Source organism: Camelus ferus, chromosome 2 (assembly GCF_009834535.1).
Source record: "Camelus ferus isolate YT-003-E chromosome 2, BCGSAC_Cfer_1.0, whole genome shotgun sequence".
In the NCBI taxonomy this organism is placed as follows: Eukaryota; Metazoa; Chordata; class Mammalia; order Artiodactyla; family Camelidae; genus Camelus; species Camelus ferus.
The window spans coordinates 98803217-98819604 of record NC_045697.1 but is presented as its reverse complement, the minus strand read 5'-3'; the positions used below and the strand labels follow the sequence as shown (position 1 = coordinate 98819604).

The 16388-nt window shown below is 38.8% G+C and overlaps 1 protein-coding gene across 1 annotated transcript; it reads left to right on the top strand.

Moving 5' to 3' along the window:
• The first annotated feature begins 1949 nt into the window (after nt 1-1949).
• On the top strand, nt 1950-12829 carry MGARP (mitochondria localized glutamic acid rich protein). Its single transcript, XM_032463735.1, has 4 exons — nt 1950-2081; nt 6053-6156; nt 10417-10510; nt 11965-12829. Exons 1-4 carry the CDS (start codon nt 2000-2002, stop codon nt 12447-12449), a joined length of 765 nt encoding a protein of 254 aa, XP_032319626.1. The 5' UTR covers nt 1950-1999; the 3' UTR covers nt 12450-12829.
• The last annotated feature ends 3559 nt before the right edge of the window (nt 12830-16388 follow it).

Below are 16388 nucleotides of genomic sequence, written 5' to 3'. Positions count from 1 at the left end.
GAAAATATAACCTCTAGGAGTGGTAGCAAAAATCATATCTAGTTCATTGAAGCAAGCCCTGGAACAGTAGTAATAGATACTTGATAAATACTTGTGAAATAAATTATAACCAGTCCCTAGCATCTAGCATGATCCCTAGCATATTATAGGCATTTTGACAGATACTTATAGACAGTTTGACTGACTGATAGTAAGTGGCTGCTGTGGAACCTGGGGATGATCCAGAAGAGCTCAGACCAAACCCAGATCCGGAGTCTACATTGGAATTCTTAGAGGAGTCCAGAGCAGTGATCTAGGAGTTTTTACAAATGTTCATTATCATTTACAAATGTTTACTTAGAAAGAATCCTTTTTCTAGGAGCTTCCAACACATTAAATGAGTGTAATGGATGCATTAATTCAATTAATTTAAATGCATTTACTGCCTTTGACCATTCCCTCTTCCTTGGCAAACAAATCAAAATTCAGCCCTAAGAATACCAAGGAAAGGATGAGCCATAGTGGTAGACAGATTTGTTTTCTTTTTTAATTTTAAATTGAGCAGTGCCAAATTGGAAGTGGTTAGGAGCTCTCGTGACAGATTTGATTTGATTTGTCAATTTGTCCTAACTGCTAGAAGTTCACTAAACAGTCTATACTACCAGTGAGATAGGTAATCACTAGTTGCAGGACGATGTATACTTGATGCTGGTCAAAGGCAGCAAGTGTGCTAACCTATATTTTGTTGCTTTCAAGACTACCTAACTTCTTGGTGGAGGGTCTGGATCTGTCCCCTTCTTTGGGGCTTGGAAGTCTAAATTTGACCTCTCATTACCTAAAGATGACCTAAATGCTCTTAAGGTTTAATCACTAGGAATAGCTAGTTACTCTAAGCATCAGAAAGCCAGTTCTGACTTGTACTCGTTAAATGAGACTATGTTAAATATCACAAGAACTGGTTCAGAACTGAAGCCTTTGAGGGATGTTTAGTTATTCACATGGCAATTGAGCAAATATTTTGCCTGTAACATGCCAAGAGAACTTGGAATTAGAAGAACTATGTTCATGTTCTTTAAAAAAAAAATCATGACCATCAGTCCCTGAACATTCCTCTCCACCACCTGTCGTTTGCTAAACGGAATAAATGCCACCTCCCTCAGAGGATTGAAGTGAAAATTAAAGGAGAAAATTTGTGCGAAAGTACTTTGTAAACTGTCAAATGCCAAGCACACATAAGGGACTGTTACAGTAGCAAACAGTCCCTTCCAAAGATTAATCATTTAGAAAATGTTATAAATATAAATTATTGGTTTCCATATTCAAACCACGACAAATTCTTGTAGCCACAATGAGGCAAGTAATTGAAATCTGGAGGGAAAAACTAATAATTTAGCGTTTTTAGTTGATTTGGAAATACTAGTTTCACATCCCATAGAGGAATATACAGCATTTATGGAGTTTCAAAAGCCAAAAGCCATTGTAGCAGTCAATTGCCTAGACATTCAATCATTACCTGGGTCCCTTATGATTCTGAACATCACCCAGAGCAACAATGGAAGGCTAAGGCTACCCCTCTCCTTGTTTCATCTCCAGGAAACTTCCAGCTATCCTTTCCACTCCCAAGAAACCTTAACGGTGTGCATGAGATAAAGTGAGTGCAGATTTCATACGGCGTGATAAACCATGTCTGCAAGTCCTGAAACATTTCCAGCCCGCTCTGAGGAGTTCCACTAAATGGAACAGTACAGAGCAGGCAGGTGACGGGGACGTCTTGGTTCCGCATCCCTTTGCTGAGATGCCACCATCAGCTTCTTGGATCACGCAGAAATCAACAAGAGTCTAGAGATTGGGTTGTGTGAGAATGGTGGGGACGACCAACCCCTACGCACGTCCCCGGGAACGCCCGGACGGGGCGGGCAGGGGTCGGCGCCCCTCCCCGGGGCGGGGCTCGCCCGGACTCCCGTCGCCCCGCAGCCGGCGCGGGGTTACAGAGGCTGCTGCGCGGCGGGCAGCTGGCACGATGTATCTCCGCAGAGCGGTCTCCAAGACCCTAGCGCTGCCTCTGAGGGCGCCCCCAGGCTCTGCGCCGCTCCGGAAGGATGGTGAGTGTTAGGCGCGGGTCCGGGAGCCTCTCCCGGCGTCCAAACCTGAGGAGGGAGGACAGGTGCCTCGCGCGCGGATTGCACGGGCGCCCTGGAACCCGCCTGCCCTTGGTGGGCCAAACTTAACCCCGGGCAGCAGAGGCCTGAGATTGGGGATGCGTGGAGAAATCGGGGAGAGTGGCCAGGAAGACGCCCGAAATTCCTGGAGACTGAAAGTAGGGAACCTTTCCAGCGCAGCTTTTGAATCCGGACTAAACTTTCTGGGTTCGAATCTTGATCTTGGGGAAGAAATTTAACCTCACGTGCTCATCTGTAAAATGAGGACAATAATAGTGTGAGTTTTAGGGAATTAACATGTAGTTAAAAGCGCTTAGAAAAATGCCTAACTGTAGCCGTAGTTTACCACTTATGTTAATATAAGGACCAATGCGCTCTCCAGCTTCAAGAGGAAGATGGCCACTGATCTGAGGGCCAGGCAGGACGCGGGAGGCAGTGCTGGCCCCGCAGAAGTTGAGAAAATGCTCTTGAGTAAATAAACTCAAGACTTGGCGAGGGCTCGGCAGCCACAAGCCTGCGCCGTGGCATCCCTAGTGAGGAAACGGCCTTCGAAGCACTTCCCTTAGGAGCTGCAGAGAGATCTGGAGCTGTCCATCCGTTTGGCTGCGTCGCCCATGCATTTAGATCTTCTAATGCACGCGAAAAGGGAGCATATTTCCTAAAGGGGAAGTGGCAGTGCGAGCTGGAAGCTTATTAAATAAAAATTGACGTGTACGCAAGTGCCTAGCGTAGGGTCTGGGACATTACAGGTGCTTCAGTGTGGGCATAAGAGCGATTTTCCTGCCAGCAGCCGGCCGACCTGCGCCCAGATTTGCGCTCCGGTGCAGTTCTGCCCCAGCCGGCTCTTTCCTAGTCCTCATCCATCTCCCCTCTCTTTTCAGTCTCTAATTGGGGTGGCAGATCTTAGACAACCTCCTAGAAAGTTCCTAGTTCTCCCTTCACGTCGCCTCACTTCCTAAGACTTGTGAGGTAGCTTTAGCCCAGTTCGTGCGTTTGAGCCGGGAAGAGAGGCTCCTGCGGAAAATTCCATGGCCGGTTTTTTGTTTGTTTTTTCACTTTGATTAGGCCTGTGGTGGTGATAGTGGTGGTGGGAAGGAAGGGAGGTATGTCCAACTAGCTTTATCTCTCTCTTAAAATGCTCCTGGGAAGAAGTTGACTCCAGCAACAGAAATAAGGAGTCTTCGTTTTCCTTGATCTTTATAGCGAGTAAGATAGAGCAGAGTTTTCACTGGTAAAATAGGGGGAAGCCATTCATTTGAAACTTACGAAGATAAGGGGGCTATTGTAATTGAGGGTGGAGTGGGGAGAAAGATGAGCCCCCTGACCGTGGCCTTTCGCGCTGTGTGACCGCCACCCACACTGTCCTCATGCACAAACATACACATCTTTTTTCTTTTTTTGTAGATGCACGTTTCAGATAATTTCCTCTCAGCTTGTGGCAAAAAAAAAAAGTAGTTTAAAAATTCTAAATAGGTAGTTAGCAACACTGGTTGTAGCAGTAGTGGTCTTTTGCTCATTTTCATCTAATTGTTTGTAGTACTGATTTATATATGTATTTTCAGGACTACTATTGCCTGGAACTTTGGACATTAACCTTTTATTGGTACTTCCTACTTTGACGAAAAATGAAATTGTTTCCGTTTTATTGAAGGATAAAATTTTAACTGTGCTCATCAAATTTTGTTCTTTGGGTTTTGCTTTTAAAAATGTGAAATGTTAATGAATAAATAAATTAGATTTATAATAGATCACCAGAAAAAACACAGAAAGGCAAAATAGAAGTCGCCTATAATCCTACCACTTAGTAAACACCACTATTCGCATTTTAGTATACATAGTGTTCCAGACCTCTTTTCTCCTTTCCTGCATTTTTTTCTTATGTACATTCCACATATCTGAGATAGTCCTGTATAGACTATTTTGCTATAACTTTTCATTTACATTTACTGTATTGTAAATATTTTCTTGTGTATTTTTCTGCAAAAATTAAAATATCTATTTGTTTCACATTTATGAATATGCTAAAATTTGTCTAATTAGTCTTTACTGAATATTTATTTCCCATTGCATTTCTCTTATATAACTTTGCCATAACTGTGTTTTGTTTGTCTTTACTTAAGTCTCTGATAGTTTTATTTCTTCCTATTAAAAAAAACTTTTTGATATTTATGCCTAGTTGCCAACTATGAAAGCTATATATTCTCTATTTAATAACAGATGTATTTTTAAACCAACAAAAACCCCACTACAAGTCAAAGCTGTAAACCTCTTATAGCCTCTCTGGGCACATTTGTAGGAAAAAAAAATAGTTTTTCTAAGAGATGGTCATTTATCTCCAAACTAAGAACATATATACAAAAATCTTTCCAGTTTTGCTACTACAGATATTTGTAGCTAATGCAAATGTCTTAAGATTTGCCCTCTGTAAATCATAACCTCCTCCTGGTCCCTACACCCCTGTTCTCTAGGGCAGGCCACATCAAATTGCTTTCCATTTTCCAAATCACACATCTCATGCTTTTTGCACATGCTGTGCCTTCTGCCTCCAGTGCAATTTTCCCTTCCCTTATTTATCTGACAGACTCCTCCTTTCCTTCAAAACTCAGGTCATGTCTTTTCCTTCTTTCTTTTTTTTTTTTTCGTATAATAAATTTTTATTGACGTATAGTCAGTTTACAATGTTATGTCAATTTCCAGTGCACAGCACGGTGCCTCGGTCACATGTGAACATATATATATTCGTTATCATATTCATTTTCACCATGAATCACCACAAGATACCGAATATAGTTCCCTGCACTGTACAGCATGAACGTGTTTATCCATTCCATATATATATGTCAGTATCTGCAGGTCATGTCTTTTCAGTTGTGACAGCTACCTCTAGCCAACTAGCTGAATTCTTTCACTGCATTTTCCTGCTACTGCTGCTTCTACTTACCTCCATTACAGCATTTGTCATACTGCCTTGCAATTATTTGTCTACAGTTATTTGTCTGTGCATCGGTTCCCTCTTTCTAGACTGTGAGCTACTTGAGACCACAGACCTTGTGTGTCCTTTTCACAGTCACATCCTTAATGCTTCTTAAATGCCAGACACATAATAGTAGCTCAACTGTATTTAATGAACGAATAAATAAATGTCTCCACCTTTTTAATCTTTAAAATAAAGAATATGAGCTGTATGAACTTTAAGCTTTTTCTAGCTTTGAGTCTATTATAAAAATTTCAATTCCAGGGCATATGGTACATACAAATTCTAGCATGACAGAATTAATATATTTAAATATAATAATATAGCACCTTTATCTATTTTTATTAGTTTGTACAGAATTGTACTCCTATTTTAGATAAAACCTTATGGTAACATTTGTCTTTAAAAAGCTTGTATTTGCCCATCTCTAAAGACTTTATATTAAAAAAATTCAAGTTTCTTCCTTAACTACATTTGTATTACACATTTATAGAAATGTGTTGGATTTCAACATGTTTTATTTAACATATAAATTTGAAGCACAAATGTGCTTCATTTTTTAAAAAAATTATTTTTTTCACTGAATCCTGTGGTGTAGTACATACAATAAACAGCTTTCTTTTGCTAATATGCATCTCGTTTGACTGTTAAAATTGTTTAGTCCTTTTGTCATTTTTTTCTTTATCCCCGCCTGAACTCCCTCCAAGAAAAGCATAATGCTAAGCATCAAGATGACAGGTTTTATAAGTACTTATCAAATTAGATTGGGAAAATGTCAAGTGGAATTATTACCCTACCTTGTAACACTGTATTCCCTTAAGCTAAAATCAGTTGATGTTAATAGATTCTAGGTTCACTGAGGCGAAAATTTTAAAGATGTAATCATTTAAAATCGTTTTGCCTGTGGTAGAGCTAACTGTGTTTAAACTTGTTTTCCTAGCATCTCTTCGCTGGATGTCATCTAACAAATTCCCTGGATCATCTGGATCAAATATGATCTATTATCTGGTTGTAGGTGTCACAGTCAGTGCTGGTGGATATTATGTAAGTGTTTAACTAACCCTGTTCAGGAATTCATATATTTTACAACCTGTGATAAAACTCAAAGCAATGTCAAGGCTAGGACATGGGATTAACTAAATACATAAGATTATGGAAAAAAATTTTAAGTACAAAATACTGAATACCACTAAGTATGAATGACTTAGTAAAAGCAATGTTGTTATAAATACTAATAGTACAAATAGCTGACATTTGAATGTTTACCATATGACAGAATCATCCTTATTTAATAATTACAACAATTCTATAAGGTAGGTATTATTATAAACATTTAACAAGAACTATTTTGAGAGATTAACTTTAAAAAAATTAATAGACAATTTTTTAGAGCAGTTTTAGGTTTACAGAAAAATAAGCAGAAAGGACAGAGAATTCCCATACACCTCCTCTCACCCCTCTGCCCCCTTTTCCGTACAATCTTGCTTTAGTGACGTACATCTGTTATAACTGAGTCGATATTGATACATTATTATTAACCAAAGTCTATAGTTTGCATGAGGGGTCACTCTTTGTGTTGTACTTTATGTGGGTTTTGAACAAATATATGACATGTATCCAGCATTACAGTAGCATGCATAATAGTTTCACTGCCCTAAAAATACCCTGTGCTCAAAGTATTCATCCTTCCCTCCCTCCTCCTAATCTTTTTACTATCTCCATAGGATTTTGGTTTTTTTTTTTTTTTTTTTTTGAAGTTTTCAGTTTTTTTTTAAATAATTAAAAAAAAATTTTTTTTAATGGAGGTACTGGGGATTGAACCCTGGACTTCGTGCATGCTAAGCATGTGCTCTCCCACTGAGCTATACCCAACCCCTCCATGGTTTTTATTAGCTTTATATCTTTATATACTTTTTTTTTAAAGTAGTATTTATCTATAATTTTTTTAATTCAAAAGTCATATAAAATTAAAAGACTATAAAACAAAGCTTTAATAGTATGATTTTGAAGCTAAAAAAGTGAAACATTTGTGAGTTAATAAGATAAACCTATTTAATCATTCATCATTTTGTCATAAACTTTCTAAGTGGAAATCTAATCTTTATTATGAATAAAAGTAGAATAAATATAAATTCTTCAGAAACCATAAGACTACACAATCACTACATTTTGTTTTGGCCCTACAGAAATATGCATAAAGGGATTTTTAGTCATAACTGGCAGTTTGTAGGTCTATGCAGATGCCAAAACCAAAATACATATTCTAATCTTCAGAAATTTGAAAGCCTTGAGAAGCCAGGAAACGTCAAACATGTCACTTATATTATTACCCTACCCTAATCTACCAGCTTTCACTCATACCCAGATTCCTCTGCTTCTGACATCTTTCTACTGCTTAAAATTGAATTCACTGCCCAGGGCTACTATCATTGGATACAGGCCACTGGAAAAACAGATTAAACTAGGCCATGTGATTATGCAGGAAGCTGGAAGACTGAATTTCATCTGGGCATCACTACACTGCTTTCAGGAGGAAATACAGAACGTGAGGCACTCAAAAACCCATATTCTGGCCCTCCCCTTCCCCTCCATGTCCTGCACTAAAATAAATTCGATATTAGATTTCTCTGAATTAAATCCACAGATGCTTCATACCCAAGAGCCCGTTTTTTTTTTCCAAGTAAAATCTACTACTAGAGCCTCTTTGAATCTGAGAAAGGCCCAGGTCCCTTCAGTATTTTGAGGGTCTGATATCTTAAAAGACAAAATGCCAGACTGGTTTCTAAAAGTTGTGGTATATTTTAGATGCTAACATTAATAAATAAATATCATTTAGAAATAACTTCTAGCTCAAGTGGAGTGCATGCTTAGCATACATAAGGTCCTCAGTTCAATCTTCAGTACCACCTCTAAAAATAAATAAACCTAATTACCCTTCCCACCAAAAAAAATAATAACTTTCAAAGTCTAAATTTGAGACCCTCTCTTCTAATAGACCTTTCTTCTACTCTGTGCTTGACTATGTTCAATTTGGAAAAGTTAGATCCTCTGGGTTACATGTTACTATGAATTATTCTTGTATTTCACCTCTTTGATTCTGCTTTAGCAGCTGAATTGTGTTTTAGCCCCTTGAACAATAAGACTAATGTCCTTGGGATGTTGCGGCTGGATGGTCATTTCAAGGACAGGAATTTGGGCAGAGGTTCAGTTTTAGTGTACTGAGAACTGAGGGTGTTGATTCAGCCTCCTGGCCCTGTAAGCTGTCAGGAGATCCCACCCTATTAGGAAAATATTCCTGCTTTTATACAAAAATGTTGACTGTCATCCCTGCTGATCCTGTTTGTTCTGTGAGTTTCAAAGCCAGATGATTCAAGTCTGAATTCACCAAACACCGTGGGTTTGTTAAAGGGCCACTTTTGCATCATTTCCACCCCCAAGGTTATGGATTTTCCATTTTCACAGCCTAATTTTAACATACTATAAAATGGTTTGTAATTTGCATAGGATAATTTTTTTTTTCAGGGGAGTAGGTAGTTAGGTTTACTTATTTATTTTTGATGGAGGTACTGGGGATTGAACCCAGAACCTCATGCATGCTAAGCATGTGCTCTGCCACTGAGCTGTATCCTCTCCCTGCATAGGATGATTTTTAATGATGTGCTTGGTTCATGATTATTAAAAATTGAGAAAATACTACATATAAATATACAATTTTTTTTAAAATCTATATTCCTAAAAGATAAATCACTACCAACACTTTCTTAAGCTGAGATAATACAGACAATATTATCTAATTAGTGAGATTATCTTTTTTCTTTTAAAGTGAAAGCAAGTTTATTTAGAGAGAGACACACCCCATAGACAGAGTGTGGGCTGTCTCACTCAGAAGGGAGAGCAGCTTAGGAGATACACACTCCATAGGCAGAATGTGAGCCACCTCAAAAGGCGAGAGAGAGGCTGTGAGATGTGGGGTGTTTAGTTTAAAATGAAAGGAGATACACACTCCATAGACAGAGTGAGGGCTGTCTCAGAAGGCAAGAGAGAGAGTGACCGAGATTTTCATTTTGAAACTCTCATTGGCATATAGGAATACAGGCCAGAGATGACTACTTGAATATGAAATTAAAGAAAGCCTGCACATTGTCTCTATGATAAAGACAGCTTTATTCCCAATTCTGTTTCTCAAGTAAAACCCGCAGGCAGGACATACTGCTGCTTTTAGTGACTAACCCTAGCTTACTTAAGGGATCTTCATTAGGGTCTACAAATCTGTCAGTTTGGAAGACTTTTTGAAAACTTTTTATTGTGAGAGAATTGAGTTTCACATGCAGTTATAAGAACTAATACGGAGAGAGCGTGTATACCTTTCATCTCATTTTCCCCAGTGATAACATCTTTTCTAACTATAATGCAGTATCACAACCAGGAAATTGACATTGATGACATCCATAGACCTTATTCAGATTTCACCAGCTTTACATACACGTGTGTGTGTGAGTGCGCACACTCACATGCATGTACATAGTCCTAAGCAGTTTTACCACATGTGTAGATTCATGTATTCACCACCACAGTCAAGAGACAGGACAGTTCCATCACCACAAGGGTCCCTTGTGCTGTTCTTTTGTGCCTGTACTCACTTCCCTCCTGCTCTCCCCTCCCTCCTACTTCCTGGCAACCACTAATCTATTCTCTATTTCTGTATTTCTTGTCATTTCAAGAATGTTACCCCCCTAAAAATAATGTTACATAAATGGAATCCTAAGGTATGTAACCTTTTGAAGTTGGCTTTTTTTCACACAGCGTAATTTACCTGGAGATTCATCCAAATTGTTTCTTGTATCTATGGTTTATTCTTTTTATGGCTGAGGAGTCTTCTTTGTTATGGATGCACCACAGTTTGTGTAACCAGTCACCTGCTGGAGGACATCTGGGCTGATTCCAGTTTTTGGCTATTACAAATAAAGCTACAGTGAGCATTTGTGTACAGGTTTTTGTGTGCACATAAATTTCCTTTTCTCTGAGTTAAATGCTGGAGGGTATTTGTAAATTGATTCTAGCATGATTTTTTTTTCTTCCTTGTCTTTCTGTCTACTTTGTGTATTCAGTTATCTTTGACCTCTCTTAGAGCATTTGTGTCTTTCCTTTTTTAAGCATTCTACTTATGACAAAGATTTCCAAAGGGGAAATAAAAGAGTAGGTGGTGTGTATTGGTTTCTCTTCTTTGAACTGTATATACCTTTAAATTTGGCATGATGAGTCTTATAGCTCAAGAAATAAACTTAATCATACATTTACTTTCAGACTTACAAGGCAGTCACATCAGAGCAAGCCAAACCCAGTGAACATATAACAAATTTGAAAGAAAAAACCAAAGCAGAGTTACATCCACTTCAAGGTAAAGTGAGTTTACTATATTTTTTTCCCGTGAGGTACTGATTTTCATCATCTGTGTCTAGCAATGAACACTATTTGCTTTTGGCTTCTTTACTAACTAGTCCAGAATGGCACTGGGTAAGAGTCTGTTCAAAAAGGAAAAGTCCAACCAAAGCCTAAAGAATACTGTTAGACATTTTGGATGAGTGCATTTGATAAATGTAAACGTTGTACATTTGTACTGCTGACCAGCAGCTTTGACTTCTTTGTGTGGTGATATTACTTTTCCCTGCTCAGGCTTCCATTCATGCAGGCCTAATTTTAGTATCTGTCTCTCTCAGCAGCTTGACCTTTCATTTCCCTCAGTGTTTTTTAAGTCATAAAACTAATTTTGTTTCCATTTTGGCTAAGACCACCTGTGTAGTGACACTAGTAGATTTGGTCATGTCTGCTGAGTCCCTCAGTTGATCTGATTGATAAAATGGCAACTTATGGGAACAGAAACTTTACCTTTTCGCTCTGATGTATATTTCTTCCCTTAAACTGCTTGCTTTAAACCATAATTTTTCCATCTCAACTATAATGCCATTATTATCAAATACTATGATCACTATTAAGGGACAGAGGAAATAGCTGCTCATGGACCAGTTTTAACCTTTTAGTCATTTAACCTTTAGACAACAATAAGAAACAGTATATCATCAATAAACATTACTGAATATAATCATGAGAATGTTAATCGTAATAATAATAAAATACAGCATTTCCATAGCACTTCCTTGGTTTTAAACCCTTTTCATACAAATTATTCTAATCAATCCTCACAATAGCTCTGTGAGGTAGATATTATTAGTATCCCCATTTTACAGATGACAAAACTGAGGTTGAGAGAGGCGTAGTGATTCCTCAGTGTCATCAGCTAGTAAGTTGGCTACTTTTCCATGCTATTTCACATGACACGTTGCCTGTTTGTTTTCATGGTTTCTATCTGAATAAATAATACACGTAAATTATTATTTTTTTTAAGCAGGTTCAAAAGGGTTTGCAGAATAGCAGATCCTCAATTTTACCTCCACAGAGGCAACCAATAATACTAGTTTCTTTGTATCCCCTGGATAGAGTCTTTGCAAATATAGCTATCTAGGTCTATCTTACCCTTTTGTCCTAACACAAAAAGTACCATACTATATACATTGCTCTTTGCTTTGCTTTTTTTCACTTAACAGACTACCTTGATTCCATTTCATGTCTACTTATTGACCTGTCTTATTTGTTTGTTTGTTTGTTTGTTTGTTTGTTTTAATGGCAGTGCCGCAGATTGAACCCTGGACCTCGTTCATGCTAGGCATGCTCTCTTGCCACTGAGTTATCCACCCCCGCCCCCCTCATCTTGTTTGTTTTAATGACTGTGCAGTGTCCCACCATATTTTCTTGCTCTTTAAATTAATACTTTGCTTAATGGACTAAATTTTAAAGGTGAAAAAGAGAACGTTGCTGGAGCTGAGGAAACCAGTTCAGAAGTCCCTGGAGCATCTATAGTGGAAGCGCCGGTGGTGGGCGCTGAGGATACTCCGGATGCTACAGTTGCAGTCGTCACGGAGGCTTCCCCCTGCCCAGAAGGTGCGGAGGCTGCTCAGGCGGAGGCTGCGGAGGCCGTCGCCGTGGAGACCGTCGCAGTCGGTGCTGAAACTCGGCCAGAGGTTACATACGCGGCGCCCGGCGAAAGCGCAGAGGTCGGCCCTGAGATGGTGTCCCAGGTTACGAGCGCAGATCCGGAGGAAGCTGCTGCCATCAGCAGTGATAAAGGTACAACAGAGAACGAAAGCTGTGGCGAATATGCTGAACCAGAAGAAGAAAGTTCTCCAGTTGAGCTAGAACCCTCTGCTGGGAATGATTTACAGGAAGAAGCCAGTGTTGGTCCCGAGGGCGCCTCAGCCGGAGGCGAATCGCCTACTGATTGACACTTCAGCCAAAAATGCCCTAGAGGGGCTGATGGGTGTTTTTGTAGTTTTAGTAACCTTAGTTTTTAAAAAAGGCTTCTCTTCTAGAAAACGTTACTGTGCCTTGAGGACTGTTGGTGTCTACTGATAGATTTCAGGATTGAGAGATGAGAGATTTTACATGTCTGAATAGTTTTCTACTCTCTAGGATCAGAATATGAAAGCTGTAAAGAGTTTAGAGTTTCATCTCTGGATTGAAATTTTATATCAGAGGCATTGAGCTATTTATACAACCTGCGTTCACTTTAATTTTGCTATAACTTTACCTTTCTTTAATGTATGTAAATCTAGATTCTTGGGTTTTGATCTGAACTCATTTAAATAAATTTGGAAACTCTTTAGTGCTTCTATTTTTGTTTACTAATATTTATATATATAAATAATACATATTAATATACACACATGTGACATCACGTGAACATTGCAATGTTATCAAAGAAAACATATAATCTATGGAGAACTCAGCATATGACAATATTTCCTTTCTCACATTACATGGGGGCTGTGCCGATATTTTCCATTTTGGTTTAGCTCATTTCAAGCAATGTTTACTGAGGACTTCCACTTTGTGCCAGGGATCATTCACTCATTCATTCATTCACATATGAAACAGATATGTAATGTACCAAGCACTGTTCTAAGTGCTGAGATTTTTTTTTTAAAGATAATTCTTACCCATCCCAGCTCATGTTCTAGAGTATGATCAAACAATAAACAAGATAAATAAGAAAACTATATACTATGTTAGATACTGGTAAGTATTTTAAAAGTAATGAAAGTAAAGGGATTATAAGTGTTGGTTGGGGTGGGAGTTGTCATTTTATTTTATTTTATATTTTATTTTTTTAATAGAGGTACTGGGGATTGAACCCAGGACCTCATGCAGGCTAAACATGCGCTCTACCACTGAACTATACCCTGCCCTCTGGAGCTGTCATTTTAGACAGGGCAGCCAGAGAAGGCCTAACTAAGAAGCTGTCTGGTGAGTAAAAACCTGAAGGATGTATAAAGGACCTATTCATGAGGATGTGGGAGGAGGAAGCACAGCAGAAAAGCATTCCAAATGAGGGAACTGAGAAGTGGAAGGATCTGAAGCATGTTCAGAGAATGAGGACTTGCAAGGTGGCCAGTGTGGCTAAGTGGAATGGAGAAGAAGGAGAGTAAAAGTTGGAGATTTCAGAGAGGAAGAATGTTTATGCAGGGATGGGCTAGATCACGCAGTAAGATTTTGGCTATTCGAGTGAGTTGGGAAGTTGTAGTGGATGCTCTTGATGCTCTGACCAGGCCCCTTTAACTGTGCCATTTACTTTCAGCTGCTGTGTTACACACACAGCCCACCCCCAGCCTCATCTCAGGCAGCTCACAAAGGATGACTGGCTTATACAAAAGGTAGGGCCAACCTGTGGGACCACTCAGAGCTCCCCAGGGGCTCAGGCTGAAGCTGGTTTCCAGCTGAGATTACATCCTTGCTTAACTTTCCCTCCTGTTCTATTCTGCTTGCCTTCTTCCTATTCTCCTGAGAGCATCTCTTTAACAAATCACCTGTCCCCAAATTCCTGTTTCAAGCAGTTTCTAGAAACTCCACCTAGATAATTGGTACTGGACATAGTCCTAGGAAGCTGACTCTAAGAATAGGCTTCTGGAATTGTATCACTCTCCAGCTAGATGGGGATGAGGACCCCATCACCGGTGGTAGGTGGAAGATTGCTGGTCCCTGGCCTTCTGTAGCAGAGTGGCTGCTAAGATTTTCATCCATGGTAAACTAGGGTAGGATATAAACGGAAGGTGATATACTGGCTGGTTTAATGCCTCTGGAATTTGAGAGGTACAAAGAAAAAATAACTCTAAGGATTTAATCATTGCAGAGCAACATTCAGTTCTGAGGTACAAGATGTACCCTGGATTTGTTTTGAATTTGTTGCAATACCAACTCTGCATTAGACTCATAAATTAAGGGATGCTGTTTCACTAAACATTCTGTAAGATGCAGCAGAAACACAACCCAGTACCACTCATACAACGTCAACACACATACAAAAATGCATTCATCTCCACTGTTTCGGTTAGGATGGTTTGTGCTGCAAATAAAAGAAACTAACTCAAAATAGATGAAACAAAGGAGATAGTTATTATCTAGCCAGCTATCTGGAGTTCAGGCAGCTTTCGGATTAGTTTATTCTGTGGCTCGGTCATCAAGAACCAGATTATTTCTATTATTCTGCTCTACTCTCAAGAATGTTTTTGCTTTCTCCTTGGTAGGCTTTCCTCATAATCACAGGATGAAATCACCATAATTCTAGGTATTTTATTCAGCCACAATAATGCCCCCTGGAAGTCTTTCAAAAAGAAGAATTCCTTTGTCTTAAAAAAAAATTTAATATATATATTTTTTTCTTTTTAATGTTATATTGTGGAAATTTTCAAACAAGAGTAGAGAGAACAGTATAAGGAATCTTCATGTGGCCTCAATTATCAATTCTTGGCAAATCTTAGATTCATAGTCCTGCCCACTTAATCTTCTACCACCACCACTGCCTGTTTGTAAAATTTTAATGATAATAACAATAATAATTCTTTAGTATTACTAATTATCTAGTCAATAATCAAATTTCCTCAACTGCCTCATCAAAGGTTTTCTCTCCTTTTCAGTTTGTTGTTTAGCCCAGAATCTGAAGTCCACAAATTGCAATCGGTCAAGACATCCCTAAGTCTCTTTTTCTACAGGTTTCCCCTTTTGTTTTTTCTTGCAGTTTATTTATTTTTTAAAATAAACTGGCTCATTTGATCTGAACAATTTTTCAGTCTGGATTCTGCTTATTGCAACCACCTGGTTTTTTTTTTTTTTTTTTTTTTTTTTGGTTTATTTGTTTTGTTTTAACATGTTCCTCTCCCCTGTACTACCCATCAGTTGGTATTTAGATCCAGAGGTTTGATCAGATCTAGGTTTATTGTTTTGACAGGAATACTTCAGAGGTGGCATTCACACTTCCGTCAGGACTCACAATGTTTAATTGCTTTTCTCTTTGTGATATTAGAAGTCATTGATCCATTATTTCATTAGAAGCTGTGAAATGGTGATATTGTAATCATTATTTATTAGTGGGACTACTTCTGTAAAGGGGAACTTCTTTCACCAACTGTTCAGTTACACTGGGGTTGAATATAGCTGCAGATTCTTCCCCCATATGTGCACTCCTGGGAAGTGTGACTTTACATTCCTTCCCATCAAGAGATGGAGACTATTTTTTCACTTCTTTAAATTCAGCCTTGTCTTGTACTTTGCTTGGTAGAATGCTGTGGGAGTAACTTTGTGAGAGTTCTTCCAATCTTGGAACCCTGAGAACTGCCAAGTGAAAAAGCCTGGGCTACTCCATGAGGATGAGAGACCATGTGGAGAGAGAGGCCCTGCCTAGAGCTGGCACCAGCCCCAGCTCTGTGAGTGAGGCCATCCTAGACCAGACATGCCTGATGGCTGCAGTCGTCAGAATGACCCGGCAAGACCAGATAAGAACCATCCAGCTGAACACAGACTAAATGGCTGATCTACAGAACCGTGAGCAAAAAAGATGGTTGTGTATTAAGCCATGAAGTTAGGACAGTTTAAGCAGCGAGATGTAGTTAAGATGATCAGGAAAGAAAACTGAATTTGGTGCAGCCCAGCTTTCACGTGTTGTATTTAACTAGAATGAAGAAAGAATTAGCTGTGCCCGCAGATGCCAGAATTTGTCTGGTTTAACTTTCTGGCCAATAGTTTGCCTTTCCTGAAATTTTTTTTAGAACTACTAAATGCCAAGTGTAACTGCATACAGAAGGATTTTTTTTTCCTTTTAAAATTCAATGTTTATTCAAAACCACATTTTGAAGTCTAAAAGTAACCTATATTGTATTAACCTTTTTTGA